Source organism: Saimiri boliviensis, chromosome 1 (assembly GCF_048565385.1).
Source record: "Saimiri boliviensis isolate mSaiBol1 chromosome 1, mSaiBol1.pri, whole genome shotgun sequence".
In the NCBI taxonomy this organism is placed as follows: domain Eukaryota; kingdom Metazoa; phylum Chordata; class Mammalia; order Primates; family Cebidae; genus Saimiri; species Saimiri boliviensis.
In genome coordinates this window covers 127,103,104-127,117,614 of record NC_133449.1, presented here as the reverse complement: position 1 = coordinate 127,117,614, position 14,511 = coordinate 127,103,104, and the positions used below count along the sequence as shown (strand labels likewise).

Here is a 14,511-nt window from a genome sequence, read left to right as displayed (position 1 = left end):
TTTTTTTGAGACAGAGTTTCGCTCTTGTTACCCAGGCTGGAGTACAATGGCGCGATCTCGGCTCACCGCAACCTCCGCTTCCTGGGTTCAAGCAATTCTCCTGCCTCAGCCTCCTGAGTAGCTGGGATTACAGGCAAGCACCACCATGCCCAGCTAATTTTTTGTATTTTTAGTAGAGACGGGGTTTCACCATGTTGACCAGGATGGTCTCGATCTCTTGACCTTGTGATCCACCCGCCTCGGCCTCCCAAAGTGCTGGGATTACAGGCTTGAGCCACCGCGCCTGGCGTAAAAAAAAAAAAAAAAATTTTAATTTTTTTTTTAGAGACAGGGTTTCTTCATGTTGGCCATGATTGACTCGAACTCCCAACCTCAGGTGATCCACCCACCTTGACCTCCCAAAGTGCTGGGATTACAGGCATGAGCCACCACACCCGGCCTACAAATAGATACTATTATTGTTTCATGTTACAGGTAGTGGGGGCTGGAACGCCTGCCCAAGCTCCTCACTGTGCATGCCGTGGGCGGCATCTCCTCTGTGGTTGGCCAGCCCTTGTCTAGCTCATTTCACCTCACCCTCTGTGACTCTCTGTGCTGCAACCTTCCTGCATTGCCTTTCTTCCGTCTTCCTCCTGCCACAGGGCCTTTGCATGTGCCAGCCTCTCCACTTGGGATACTCTCCTCCTTCCCTGCAGCAGCCCCCTGAGTTTGCCTTCTTAACTCCATTTCCTCCTCTCAGTTATGGACTTCTTTGGCATCACCTGCTCAGGGAGGCCTGCCCTGCAGGCATGTGCAGCCCCCTTGCTTCTATGCTTGGCTCCTGCTTCCACTCATTGTAGCTTTAGTCATAGTCGACGGTGGATTCTTTGATTATATTGTCTCTCCCAATGGGCAGTGAGCTCGAGAGTGCAGAGACCATGTTTTTGTTTTGCTTTTAGTTTTAGTTATCTGTTGGGTTCCTGGCAGCTACGTGAGCAGGGACACGGTAGGGCTCAGGTGGTTTTTGTTGAACGAATGGGTGGGTCTCTAGAAATACCTGCATCTCCCCGTGGGCAGCAGCATCTTTTCCAGATGGCTGCTCTGATCCTTTGTGGCCAGTTGGCTGTGGAGCTGTGTGTCCCGGCCAAGCTCTGATGTGCTCTCTAGTCCTCCAAGGTCAGGACGTGGGGTCTGTTGGCCCTGTGGGGACAGGCATGCATATTTTACCCAAGCTCAGCCAGCATCTCCCCAATCTCTCTACCTGTGTACACTCAGCTCCTGTCCCCTCCACTACATCCCACCACCTGTACAAGGCAACCCTCAGGTACTCACCATCAGTTGCTGCTGTTCCCTTAGAATAGTACCTGTCAGCAGGAATTTTTAAAGCCTTCAGGTGATTCTTACGTGGAGCTGGGGCTGAGATGCTCCAGGTTTTGAGGACTTCATCCAAGTGCACAAACCTCTTGCAGGAGAGGTGGCCAGGCAGTCATGGGAGCTTAGCCTACCACTTCAGCTCAGGACCCTCAACCCCCACTTTTAAAATGAGTTGCAAAGTAAATTTAAGTGACTTGAACTCGGAGAGCACTTTTCTGTTGCTGTTGAGACAAGGTCTCACTCTGTCACCCAGGCTAGAATGCAGTGGTGCCATCACGGCTCACTGCAACCATGACCTCAACCTCTTGGGCTCGGGTGATCCTCTTACCTCAGCCTCCCAAGTGGCTGGGACTACAGATACATGCCACCATGCCCCGCTAATTTATTTGTATTTTTTGTAGAGACATGGTCCCACTGTGTTATCCAGGCTGGTCTCAAACACCTGGGCTCAAGCGATTTGCCAACCTGGGCCTCACAAAGTGTAGGAATTAGAGGTATGAGCCATCATACCCAGCCCAACACTTCTTTTAGACTCTGATCAGAGGATGCTTGCGGCTCTCCCAGTACTCAGCCTCCGGCTGTGGCAATTTAGCCACGGGCAGTTGGCCTCAGATGCTTGGATGAGAGGGGAGCTGGGGCTGGCATTGGAGGATTCCTACTCACCCCGACCACCTTCATCATCCACCAGAGCATGGGAGAGCCACAGCTTTCCCTAGTCAGTGGAGCCCAAACTTGGCTGTGTATTAGATATACTGGGAATTTTTTAAATTCCAAAACCTAGTTCACACCCCAGACTAATTAAACCACAGTTGCTGGGAATAGGGCACAGGTAGCAGTAATTTTTGACACTCCCTAAGAGATTCCAATATGCTCAAACAGGCTGGGGGTGGTGGCTTACATCTGTAATCTCAGGGCTTTGGGAAGACAAGGTAGGAGGATTGCTTGAGCTCAGGAATTCCAGATCAGTCTGGGCAACATAGCAAAATCTCATCTTTACTACTAAAAAAAAAAAAAAAAAAAAAAAAAAAAAAAAAAAAAACTGGGCATGGTGGTACGTGCCTGTAGTCCCAGCTATTCTGGAGGCTGAGGCAGGAGATGGCTTGAGCCTAAAAGGTTGAGGCTGCAGTGAGCCGTGATTGTGCCATTGTACTCCAGCCTGGGCAACAGAGCAAGACCCTGTCTCAAAAAAAGATCAAAATAAAAATAAATGCGCAGACAAGTCTGAGAACCACTGCGTTAGGTTCTTACATGGGTCCTTGATTGAGACAAGAGCAACCACCGTCATTCTTCACACTGCCAGGTCTGCTGTGCTGCCCAAGATACCGTGTGTGGAAAAGCCCCCTCCTTCTGTTATTTCTTTTTTTAATTTGAGACAGAGTCTCGCTCTATCGCCAGGCTGTAGTGCAGTGTCACGATCCCAGCTCACTGCAACTTCCGTTGTCAGGTTTCAAGCAATTCTCCTGCCTCAGCCTCCTGAGTAGCTGGGACTACAGGCACACACTACCACGTCTGGCTAATTTTTTGTATTTTTAGTAGAGACGGGGTTTCATGTTATTATTTTTTTAAAGAATACTTTCATTGGCTGGGCATAGTGACTCACACCTGTAATCCCAGCACTTTGGGAGGCCAAGGTGGGTGAATCACCTGAAGTCAGGAGTTGGAGAACAGCCTGGCCAACATGGCGAAACCCCATCTCTACTAAAAATACAAAAAAATTAGCCAGGCATGGTGGCAGGTTCCTATAATCCCAGCACTGGACAACATGGCAAAACCCCCTCTCTACTAAAAAAATACAAAAATTAGCTGGCTGTGGTGGTACATGCCTGTAGTCTCAGCTACTTGGGAGGCAGAGGCAGGAGAATTGCTTGAACTTGGGAGACAGAGGTTGCAGTGGGCTGAGATTGTGCCACTACACTCCAACCTAGGAGACAGAGTGAGACTCCCTCTCAAAAAAAAAAAAAAAAATGTATAGATGTGTTCATCCTTACTATATCATATGGAATAATTTCATTGCCCTAAAAATGTTCTGAGTTCTACTTGTTCATCCTATCCTATCCCCTCCCCTTCACCACCCCACCACCCCTCCCTGGTTTCTGGCAAGCAGTGCTGCTGTCACTGTCTCTATAGGTTTGCCTTTTACAGATATCCTGTAGTCGGAATCATATAGGATGTTGTCTTTTCACATTGGCTTCTTTCACTCAGCAATAAGCATTTCAGGTTTTCCCATGCCTTTTTGTGCCTTGTTAACTCATTCCTCTTTTATTGCTGAATAATATTCCGTTATGTAGATGCACCACAGTTTGTTTGTTCATCTCCTCAAGGCCATGTTGTTTACCTCCAATTTTTGACAATTTTGCATAAAGCTGCTAAAAATATTTATGTGCAGCTTTTTATGTGGACATAAATTTACAGTTCATTTGAGTAAATACCAAGGAGCACAATTGCTAGGTCATATGGAAAGAGTCTGTGTAGCTTTGTAAAAAGCTACCAGATTGTTTTCCCAAAGTTCCATTTTATATTCCCACCAGCAATGAATGAAAGTTCTTATTGCTCCACTTCCCTGCTAGCATTTGATGTCTTCTGTTTCATATTATTCCAGAGATCAGGCATATTTCAAAACTCTAAGGTTCAAAAATCCAAATGGGCCAGCCGGGCACTATGCTGTAGTACTAGCACTTTGGGAGGCCAAAGTTGGGGGATTACCTGAGGTTAGGAGTTCGAGACCAGCTTGGCCAACATGGTGAAACCCTGTCTCCACTAAAAATACAAAAGAAAAAAAAAAAACAATTAGCCACGTGTGTGTGCCTGTAATCCCAGCTACTTGGGAGGCTAAGGCAGGAGAATTGCTTGAACCCGGGAGGCAGAGGTCACAGAGAGCTGAGATTGTGCCACTGTACTCCAGTCTGGCAGCAGAGCAAGACTCCATCTCAAAACAAAAGTAATGAAACCTAAAAATCCAAACTGGGAAAGAATCTGGTAGACCCTTCATTTGTGGACATTACTGGGAAACTCTTTGGTTGAGTCTAAATCAGTCTCAACCTTTTGCTTTTCAAAGTTGGGAGGGTAATTTGCTACTACTACCTTCCTGAATCATACTGAGGAAGCCCTGTATCCTTAAGAACAACCAAGAATCCATGCTTAGGAGGCCAAGTGAGAAGGTGACTGCCTGGAGCTGAGGCATAGCAGCTGGGCCTTTACCAGCTGTGGTGGACCATGATGTGACCTTGAGCATGAGAGGCACATGCTAAGAACAGCAGAGCAGAAAGACAGGCTCCTGAGATCCTACAGGTACAGTCAGGTCTCTGCACCGGCTGTGACCTGTCTACCAAATTCTAGCTTATTGAAGCCTGGGTAGGTTTTTTCTTTTGTTTTTGTTTGATTTTAATTTTGGTCCTTGAAGATACGAGTGGTTCTGTAGTTTGGCATGAGGCTGCTCTGTCCCACACAACAGGGGCCTCGAGTGCTTGCTGGTATTAGGTGACACCAGGCAGTCGTATGAGTTACAGAAGGGCAGGGGAAAGGAGAGGTGGCCTGGGGACAGCATCACCTGCCTTATACACATTCCTGTGAATAAGCAGGCCAGGGGCCTATGGAGATGGTGTTGGCAGGTGCAGGGTTGGTTACAGCAAGGTCGGGAGGTTGTCTGTGGCACCACAGGAAAGGTCTCAGGCCCAGGGTGAGTGGGGAGAAAAAGGAAAATGAAGGCACCCTCGGAGCTGGCTGCAGGGTGGAGAAGCAAAAAGAAGGTTCAGAAAGAATGTGGGTACAGGTCTGGAAAGGAGCCGGTAAGAAAGACCAAGAACAGAATGCCGGGCGCGGTGGCTCAAGCCTGTAATCCCAGCACTTTGGGAGGCTGAGGCAGGTGGATCACGAGATCGAGACCATCCTGGTCAACATGGTGAAACCCCGTCTCTACTAAAGATACAAAAAATTAGCTGGGCATGGTGGCACGTGCCTGTAATCCCAGCTACTCAGGAGGCTGAGGCAGGAGAATTGCCTGAGCCCAGGAGGCGGAGGTTGCGGTGAGCCGAGATCGCGCCATTGCACTCCAGCCTGGGTAACAAGAGCGAAACTCTGTCTCAAAAAAAAAAAAAAAAAAAAAAAAAAGAAAGACCAAGAACAGCAAACAGTCAGCATTTCTCGAAGTGTCCCTAGGACACAGTTTTCTGCAGGGAGAGGCAGTGTCACATATTTGGGAGAATGCTCATCTGCCTGCATCCTCTGCTTACACTGTCATCAGGGGCAACAAAATGTGCACGTTTTTAAAATAGGAAATGGATGTGTCATGGTTTGGGGATACAGGATTTTTTTTGTTGAGGACCTGGCTCCTTTTGATAATGACACTGCCTGCTTATGAGTCCAGTGGCTTCCCTTCATAGCCCTGGTCCTTGCCCTAGTCTCCTAGGCCGGCTGTTCTTCCCTCTCTCGCCCCACCTGCCTCTCCATCCTCACCCCCAACCTCTGGGCCTTGCACCCAGTCCAGCACCCTGGGCTTCTTGCTCAATCTGGAAGAAAACAGTGCTCCCTGGCCTCAGGTCTCTGCCAGGCTGCCCAAGTCACTCAGGGTGCCCCAGTGTTCCCCGACCACCTTCCTCCAAGCTGTGGATGCCACCCGGCGTCATTGTGTGTATTTATCTTTCATGTGTGCCTTGTGTGCCCCCCACCCAACACCAGCACCTCGAGAGCAGGGCTGCTTTGTGTTCTGTTCACTGCTGGGTCCTGAGCATTTAGAACAGCACCTGGTGTTTGCTTGCTATTTGCTAAGTGAATGCACAGTTGAAATGACTAAAGCTAAAGCTGATTGACTAAAGCTGGCAATATTGAAACAAGGTCCTCCCCCTCACCCCCAAGCATCAGTTGCATCCCAGAAAAGTGACCTAAAGGGATACCTGCAGACTCAGAGCCTCTACACAGAGCCCAGAGGCTTCGGGCCGTTCTTCGGATGGAGTCTTACTCTGTCGCCTAGCTGGAGTGCAATAGCAGCATCTCAGCTCACTGCAAAACCGCCTCCTTGGTTCAAGTGATTTTCTGCTTCAGCCTCCTGAGTAGCTGGGATTACAGGCACCCACCACCATGCCCGTCTAATTTTTTTTTTTTTTTTTTTTTTTTTTTTTTTAGTAGAGACAGGGTTTTACCATATTGTTCAGGCTGGTCTTGAACTCCTCACCTCAGGTGATACACCCCTTTCAGCCTCCCAAAGTGCTGGGATTACAGGCGTGAACCACCATGCCCGGCCCATGCTGGCATTTTAAAAGACAGTGCTCTCATGCTCCCCTGGGCGTCACATAAAATGACTGTTCTGTGCCTGGAGGAACTGCGTTGGGGAACTGGAGCCTGGCAGCTTGGCGTCTGAGTTTCCTCTGTGTCAGCTCTCCAGAAAGCCCTCATCTGGGACAAACAGTCTTCAGGAAAAGCTGAGCGCATGGCCCACTTCTAGGCAGTGTTAATTATGGGCTCTGGGTGGTATTTTCCTGTCCTCAAGTCACTCAAGTCACCAACCTCCAGGGCTGCTGATGGGGACTGAATTGTCCCAAGGCCTCCCCGGCCCCTCCTCTGACACCGTTCCTGACACCTTGGCTTGGGTTGTGCTGTGCTGTGGAGCAGTTGCTGGATAGGAGAGGGGAGAAGGGATGATGCCCGGCTGGAGGCTGGCAGAGTAGGCACTACTGCCTGTGAGTCGGGGTTTCACAGCAGAAGATGCCCCTGCATGGGCTAGGGTGGGGATCTCAAGGGGAGGCGGGCACAGCCCCCTTCGGGTTTGAGGCTGCTTGGCAGGAGATTCCAGCCCACCTGGGCCTCCTGGAGCGTTGCCCTAGGTTGATCGTCTTCCCCTCCCTGGAAAGTTCATCTGCCACCCACAGGTGCATGCACATACGTGCACAGTCCCCCGAAGGCCCTGGTGAACAGTTCTCTCTTTCCAGTGGAGTCTCATTGTGTTTTGCAGACTTCATTCTTCCCAGCTCGTTTGTGAAGTGAGTAAGGGGTATCATTACCATTCTTTACTTGTTAAGTTGCCGGAGAGAGGGAAAAAAAGCAAACAAGAAAGTTTTTCCTCCTCCAAGAGTCTAATTACTTGTTTGGTGAGTCCCAACCCATATACATTTCCAAAGAGAGACACTCGATGCCTGCCGAAGAAATGTCCTTGGGCAGGTTTCAGAGACCCTCTGCCCGCCATCTGCCAGCACTGCAGCTGGGCAGGACTGTTGCCAGCACTTCTCAGTCCGCTTAGGAAACTGATTCTTGTCGTGGTCCTTGCGGAAGTCCCCACCCCACTGCAGCCCTCCCTGCTCTGTGCCTATTCCTGCCTCCAGTCTCAACATGCCATGCTGCTTTGTGCTGCCTTGCCTCCGTCCTTTCTGTCTCTGTGTCAGGCCTGCGCCTCACTTCCCATTCCACCTTCCACATTTCATATTCCTGTCCCCTCAGCACCTTCAGGTAACTCCCGCTCCTCTGAGCAGACTCTGTACCTTTTACCTGCTTTGATTTTTTCATAAACACATTCACTTGTATTTCTTTATCTGGCTTCTGTCCCTCCTATATTGTGAGCTCCCTGAGGTCAAGGTTTCCTCTAGCTTGCCTTTTTATCTTCCACACCTGGTTAGTTCCTGCACACGGTGGAGTGTGCTGAAGTGGGTCCTCAAGGTGGGACACTCACCCTCTAGAATGGTGAAGGCTCAAGCATGTGCTTCTGATGTGTCCCTAAGCCAGCTTCCAGGTTCTTGATTCTGATGCCTTACCCATTATCAAATTTAACATCTGCCTTCTGGCTACTGCCAACCCATCTTAGGACTTGTTTTTAGTCTCCCTGTCTTGGTCCATTTGAGCTGCTATGACAAAGTACCTTAGACTGGGTAATTTATAAACTGGGAAATTTATTGCTTACAGCTCTAGAGGCTGGGAAGTCCAGGATCAAGGTACCAGCAAATTTGTCATCTGGTGAGAGCTGCTCTCTGCCTCAAGATGAGGTCTTCTGGCTGATTCCTCATGTGGCAGAAGGGTAAAAGAGACAACCAACTCCCTCAGGCCTCCTTTCTTTTTTTTTTTTTTTTTTTTTTTTTTTTTGAGATGGAGTTTCACTCTTGTTACCCAGGCTGGAGTGCAATGGCACGATCTCGGCTCACCGCAACCTCCGCCTCCTGGGTTCAGGCAATTCTCCTGCCTCAGCCTCCTGAATATCTGGGATTACAGGCACATGCCACCATGTCCAGCTGATTTTTTGTATTTTTAGTAGAGACGAGGTTTCACCATGTTGACCAGGATGGTCTCGATCTCTTGACCTTGTGATCTACCCGCCTCGGCCTCCCAAAGTGCTGGGATTACAGGCGTGAGCCACCGCGCCCGGCCAGGCCTTCTTTCTTTATCAGGGCACTGATTCCATTTGTGAGAGTTCCACCCTCATGACCTAATTATTCTCCCAAAGGCCCCACCTCTTTTTTTTTTTTTTTTTTTTTGAGACGGAGTTTCGCTCTTGTTACCCAGGCTGGAGTGCAATGGCGCGATCTCGGCTCACCGCAACCTCCGCCTCCTGGCTTCAGGCGATTCTCCTGCCTCAGCCTCCTGAGTAGCTGGGATTACAGGCACGCGCCACCATGCCCAGCTAATTTTTTGTATTTTTAGTAGAGACGGGGTTTCACCATGTTGACCAGGATGGTCTCGATCTCTTGACCTCGTGATCCACCCGCCTCGGCCTCCCAAAGTGCTGGGATTACAGGCTTGAGCCACCGCGCCCGGCCGCCACCTCTTGATACTATCACACTGGGGATTAAATTTCAACATATGAGCTTTGGGAGAACATAAACGCTCAGAACGTAGCACCCTCTTTACTGTGTACTACTTGGTCAGATTTGTTTTGAATTCTCTCCATTCATTCATTTTAATTCTTCCATGTGCCAGCCATGTTTTTAGGCATGGGGCCTACAGAAATGGACAACACAGATGTGGCTTCTTCCCTCATGGAACTTCTGTTCTATCGGAGAGAGACAGAAGAGAAGCAAGTAAACTGCCAAGTCAGATAATGTTGAGGAATGAGAGCAGGGTAGAGATGGAGGCTCTGCCCCTGGATGGGGTGTGGGAGCTTACAATGCAGACAGCATGTGGGGTGGGATGTCTTGGACAGGCATCCTTGGAGAAGATACCTTGACACATTCTTTTTTATCTTTCTACTCTCCCACTTGTAAAAATGTCTTTAGTCTGACAAAAGAAAAGGCCCTGAGTATGTAAGGTGTTTTCTGTTTGTTAATGTGGTCAGATTTTATCATGGATGTTTGGTCAAGAGAAACTGATCCCCATAGTGCACACTTGCTGAGGAGACATGCCCCAGGCTGTGGGAAGCAGGTGAGGTGTGCTCCCAGCAGGAACGGTGAACCAGGGGACACCCAAACATTGCAGCAGTAAGCATGCTGCAGAGGCAGCAGTGGGCTGAGTGCTGGCCTCAGTGCTTTGCAGTGGGGAGTCTAAGGATGTAAGCTTGGTGTCCAGTGAGTCTTGCAGCTCGGGGCCTCTGGCTCAGGACTCTTCATGTCACTTGGCTATGGGCAGCCGAGCACCCTGACCATTGCCTTATGTGGATGGCCAGATGGTCAGGAAACGGTCATCCCAAGTGCAGCCATACCCTGAAGACCAGCTAAGAGAACATTTAATAAAACATTGAAATTCACAAAGCTCCAGAAGTACTTGGAAACAACCAGTTGCTTCATTTCCCCAGATAACACCGGTGGTGTCAGAGAAGGCAAAAACTCGTTACCTTGGGCCAGGGGTCACGACCAGCCCCCTTCGTGGGAGTGGTGTCCCTTGCCCTCCATTCCCTGCTCTAACTTTCTGCTCCCCTTTGGTCTGACAGATGAAGACATGCACCTGTGGTGCCCCTCAATGCAAGATATCAGGGAGGCTTTCCACAGCCTGGGTGCCTACAGTCCTGCCCTCTACCCTCTGGGGCCCTTTTGGCACAGTGGTAGGTGAGTACTTCTCCTTCCTCACTGCCTTTTCTCTCTCTCTTGTTTTTTTTAAGAGACAGGGTCTTGCTCTGTCACCTAGAGTAGAATACAGTGGTATAGTCATAGCTCACTGCAGACTCCACCTCCCAAGCTCAAGTGATCCCCCAACCTCAGCCTCTTGAGTAGCTGGGACTACAGGCATGCACCACCACACCTGGCTAATTTTTAAATTTTTTGTAGAGGTGGGGTTTCCCTATGTTGTCCAGGTTGGTCTTGAACTCTTAGGCTCAAGCAGTCCTGCTTCGACCTCCCAAAGTTCGGAGATTACAGGTGTGAGCCAACCCACTCCCAGCCACCTGTTCTCTTATTTATTTGGAAGTTGCTGGACTCAGGCCCTAGCCCATGTGTAGGGAATTACAGAACAACCACACACCCCCACCTGTGGATCTGAGTATCAAAACCAGGAAGGAATTTCCATGCTCCCAGCCTCAGGGAGATGGGAAGCACCCAAGATGGCTGAGCCTGTTTTTGGCACTTCCTGACTCAGCCCTTGCTGCCCTCTCCTCTCCGGTGAAACCTAGACTTTGCAGCCTGGTTAGTATCCTTGTAGACATACTAGTCCCTTGAGTCTCTTCAGGCCACTTGTTTGACCCATTGCCTAGTATCAACTCAGGAATAGCAGAGCGTGCTTTTATGATCCCACAACCCTCAGTTTTGTGTTGTGAGTGCCCCTGTTGAGTCTGGAGCTGGCTTTCTGGTGAATAGTGATGATCTTTTGCCTATGCCTGGTCGCTGCCTGCGGGGAACAGTGCCACGTGATGCATAAATAGCTCTGGTGGGCGGATGGTGACTTAGCTTAAGGTCGTAAAAATGTTATATGTCATCATCTTGTTCTACAAATTTTAGCACAGCCAAACTCTTGAGAACCCTCGAAGAAGGTGGTTTGAGATGAAACAGAGTGTTTTGAAGCTAGGGGTGGGGTGGGGGTGCTGTCATATAGGACTTCCCCAGTGCTTCCCGCTGACAATCCCTCGGCTCCAGGAGGTGCCAGGTCCCCCTTCCCTCGCCTCAGTGGGCAGATGTTCCTCTGCATGGAAAGTCGAAGCTCTCCTAAGAACCTGTTCCACGACTGTGTTTAGCAATTGTCTGCCAAGCCAAACCACACTCAGCTCTGCTATAAATACCCCACACATGTGCCAGCCTGCTTCGCTCCTGCCCCTTTCCTCCTGGAGCTTGCAGCTCCATGTCTAGTGTAATGAGCCACTTGCCTCCTCCTGGCACAGAACTGCAATCGCACACCATCTTGGATGAGCGGGGGAGAGAATTACGCTCAGAAAAGCAAATGTATGTCAGAGGCAAGCAAGGGCCGTGGAGTCCAGAAGAGCCACTTGTGACTGCTGTGATGAGTGTTCCTGTGTCTGCCTGGGAGTGGGAGGCAATGAAGACAGCCACCAGGTCTCACTCTACTCTGTAAGGAGCCGCTTCCCAGTTCTCCCAGGATTTGACTGCAGCCTGCCCTTCAGTATGGGACAAATCTGTTGTCTATAGAAGCAGAGTGGGCAGGAGGGATAAGAACTGTGGCTCTTTAAACATATCATCTCAAGTACTTTGGAACACAAACCCAGGCATGCAGACTTCAGCTTTCCCAGGCCCAATTAAGCCTCGTGTGGGAGGAAAGCAGAGCCGTGTTGTCCTAGATCAGGGCCCAGGGAGCTGCCAGCACATCATGTCGTGCCCCAGACACGTCATTTTAACATCTGCCTCCTTTGGGCCCCACACCTTGGCCTGGCTGTTGACATCATTTCCAATCAGAGGATTCAGAACTATCCCCAAGGATCTGGCTGAGAGCCACAGGGATGACTTCCTGCTCCCGGCTCTGGGAGCAGGCTGGGGACCACTTGACAAGCCCCTCAGGGCTGGGGAGGCTTCTTTGGCTAGAGCCCCTCTCTATGTCTTCCCCGGGGTAGGAGGATGGTGAAAATGCCTGGGTAGGTTTCCTAGGCTGCTGTGTTTTATCATGGGTTGGAGGGTGACCCCTCCAGAGTATTCAGGAAGCATCAAGGAGGTTCAAGCATCTCTTCCCCAAGCATGGGATTCCCCAAGCATCCTTCATGGATGCCCGGGCCACAAGAGAGAGAAACCCCACAGCAGGCCATCTTCTCCCTGTGGTCCTTCTCATCCTGGCTCCTCACCAACTCAGAGGCTGTCTTGTGTCAGCTGGCTCCACCCAGGCATCTCTTTTCTGATGAATTCCAGGGTTGCCTCCATCCAGGGGAACGGATGCCTCTGGGGCTTCTCCTGGGGTACCCACAGCACCTCACAATAGCCAGGGCTCAAAATGAGGGGCTCAGACGTCTGTGCATGTCCCCACTAGGCATCTAGGCCGTCTCCATAGTTGCTTTGAGAAGGACAAATCTTCCACCGTTTCTTCCTAATCTCAGATTTCCTTAAAAGCCATTACATCTCCCATCTAGTGCTTCAGGATTTCCTTTCAGAAACATGCAGCCCTTTCCCAGCTGGGCTGTACAGATCCTTTGGCGTCCGCCTTGTTGGAATCAGTGGCCCTCTGCTCAGTGATGAGACAGACTGGGGAAGGGAAATGGACGTTTCGGGGGAAGGGGAAAGGATGGAGCATGGATGTGAATGGAAAGCGGGTGGTAGGAGAACTCATCAGCATCCTGAGAGGGGCTCGTGTCCACACTGCCACACAGAAGGGCCTTGTCAGGTGCCCCCATCTCCCCCAGGAGCACAGGGGAGGTCCTTAGGTAGCTGTGCATGGTCCTCCGAGGCCGTTCCTGCTACCAAGCCCAGCTGAAGTCAGACGCCTGCACCAGTGCGCAGGCCTGGCCTCTGAAGACCAGAAGTCTGGAACTGTTGCCTGGTGCCAGAAGCCTTGGCCACTTAGCTTTCTTTCTTTTCTTTTTTTTGAGTTGGAGTTTTGCTTTTGTTGCCCAGGCTGGAGTATGCAATCTCGGCTCACTGCAACCTCTGCCACCAGGTTCAAGCTATTCTCCTGCCTCAGCCTCCCAAGTAGCTGGGATTATAGGCATGCACTACTGTGATGGCTGATTTTTTTGGTATTTTCAGTAGAGATGGGGTTTCACATGTTGGCCAGGCTGGTCTCGAACTCCTGACCTCAGGTGATCTGCCTTCCTCAGCCACCCAAAGTGCTGGGATTATAGGCATGAGCCACCACACCCAGCCGGCCACTTGGTTTTCAAAGGAGCAGCCTGGTGAAGAGGCCGAAGGGTTAAATACATGACAGTTAACACTGACAGGGCTTCCTTTCAAGTACAGGGGCAGTTGGTTAAGGAGGCAGCTCTTGGTTAAGGTAGTAGTGGTGCTCATACACTGTACCTGCTGTCTTCCCTCTGAGAATGTCAGAATTCCATACGGATGGTAACTTCATTATTTTTTCAACTTTTGGCAGAAGATGCAGAGACTTAGATATAGGTCAGTGACATGTCCCTCATAAGATTAATGAGTGTTGAACGGTGTCTCCAAGACACACACTCCAGTTCCTAGATGCTGACTACAGACCCTGGAGCTAGGAGTGGGACCAACGAGGTTGCTTTGCTCAACGGTGTTGCTGCTAGAGTCCAATGGTGGGGCCATCAGCTCACTCTAACCTGCTGAGCCCAGGAGAGGAACAGAGATGACAGATGGGCCATTGAATCCCTTGGGCTCCATGGCCCCTTGCTGGGAGCAGTGGTAGAGTTTTGAGGATCAGCTGATGCTGCATCTCAGAACAGCAGCAGCAGATGCCAGCAGTTCAGTCAAGTGAGTCCTCTGAAAGACAAGGATTAGAGGATGCCCATCACATTGCCCATGAGCCTGAGAAGTGGGCCCATGAACTTCTGGAGCTCTGCCTGGTAAGCCAGCCAGGCATTCACTTGGGAAGTCTGGCATTTCTTCCCAAGGAGGACAGGGTGCTCCTCACAGCCACACTCCCCTCCCCAGCTCAGAGAACACGTGTCACCACTTCACACCTTCTACACGCCTTCTCCCTTTGGCAGCATCTCTCTTCCACAGGCTTTTTGAAGTCGACTCTGGCTGCCCTGTGCTGTGAAACCTGAAAGCACACCCACCTACATCTGCGTGCAATGCTCACTCAAGGCTGGTATGAACCAGAGCTCCCCCTCACATACTGGTGCAGGGCCAGCCTGTGCCCAGATGTGCAAATGCTAGCCTCACCCATTCAGTTGTGGCCCTAATAAATGCTGAA

At 50.3% G+C, this 14,511-nt stretch overlaps 1 protein-coding gene across 1 annotated transcript in view; it reads left to right on the top strand.

Annotated features, from left to right (window-relative positions):
- Positions 1–14,511, top strand: part of FAM178B (family with sequence similarity 178 member B) — a 118,597-nt gene that overhangs the window by 56,375 nt on the left and 47,711 nt on the right. The window contains 1 exon segment of the mRNA XM_010352038.3: positions 10,193–10,307. Coding sequence (XP_010350340.2) covers positions 10,193–10,307 — 115 coding nt within the window.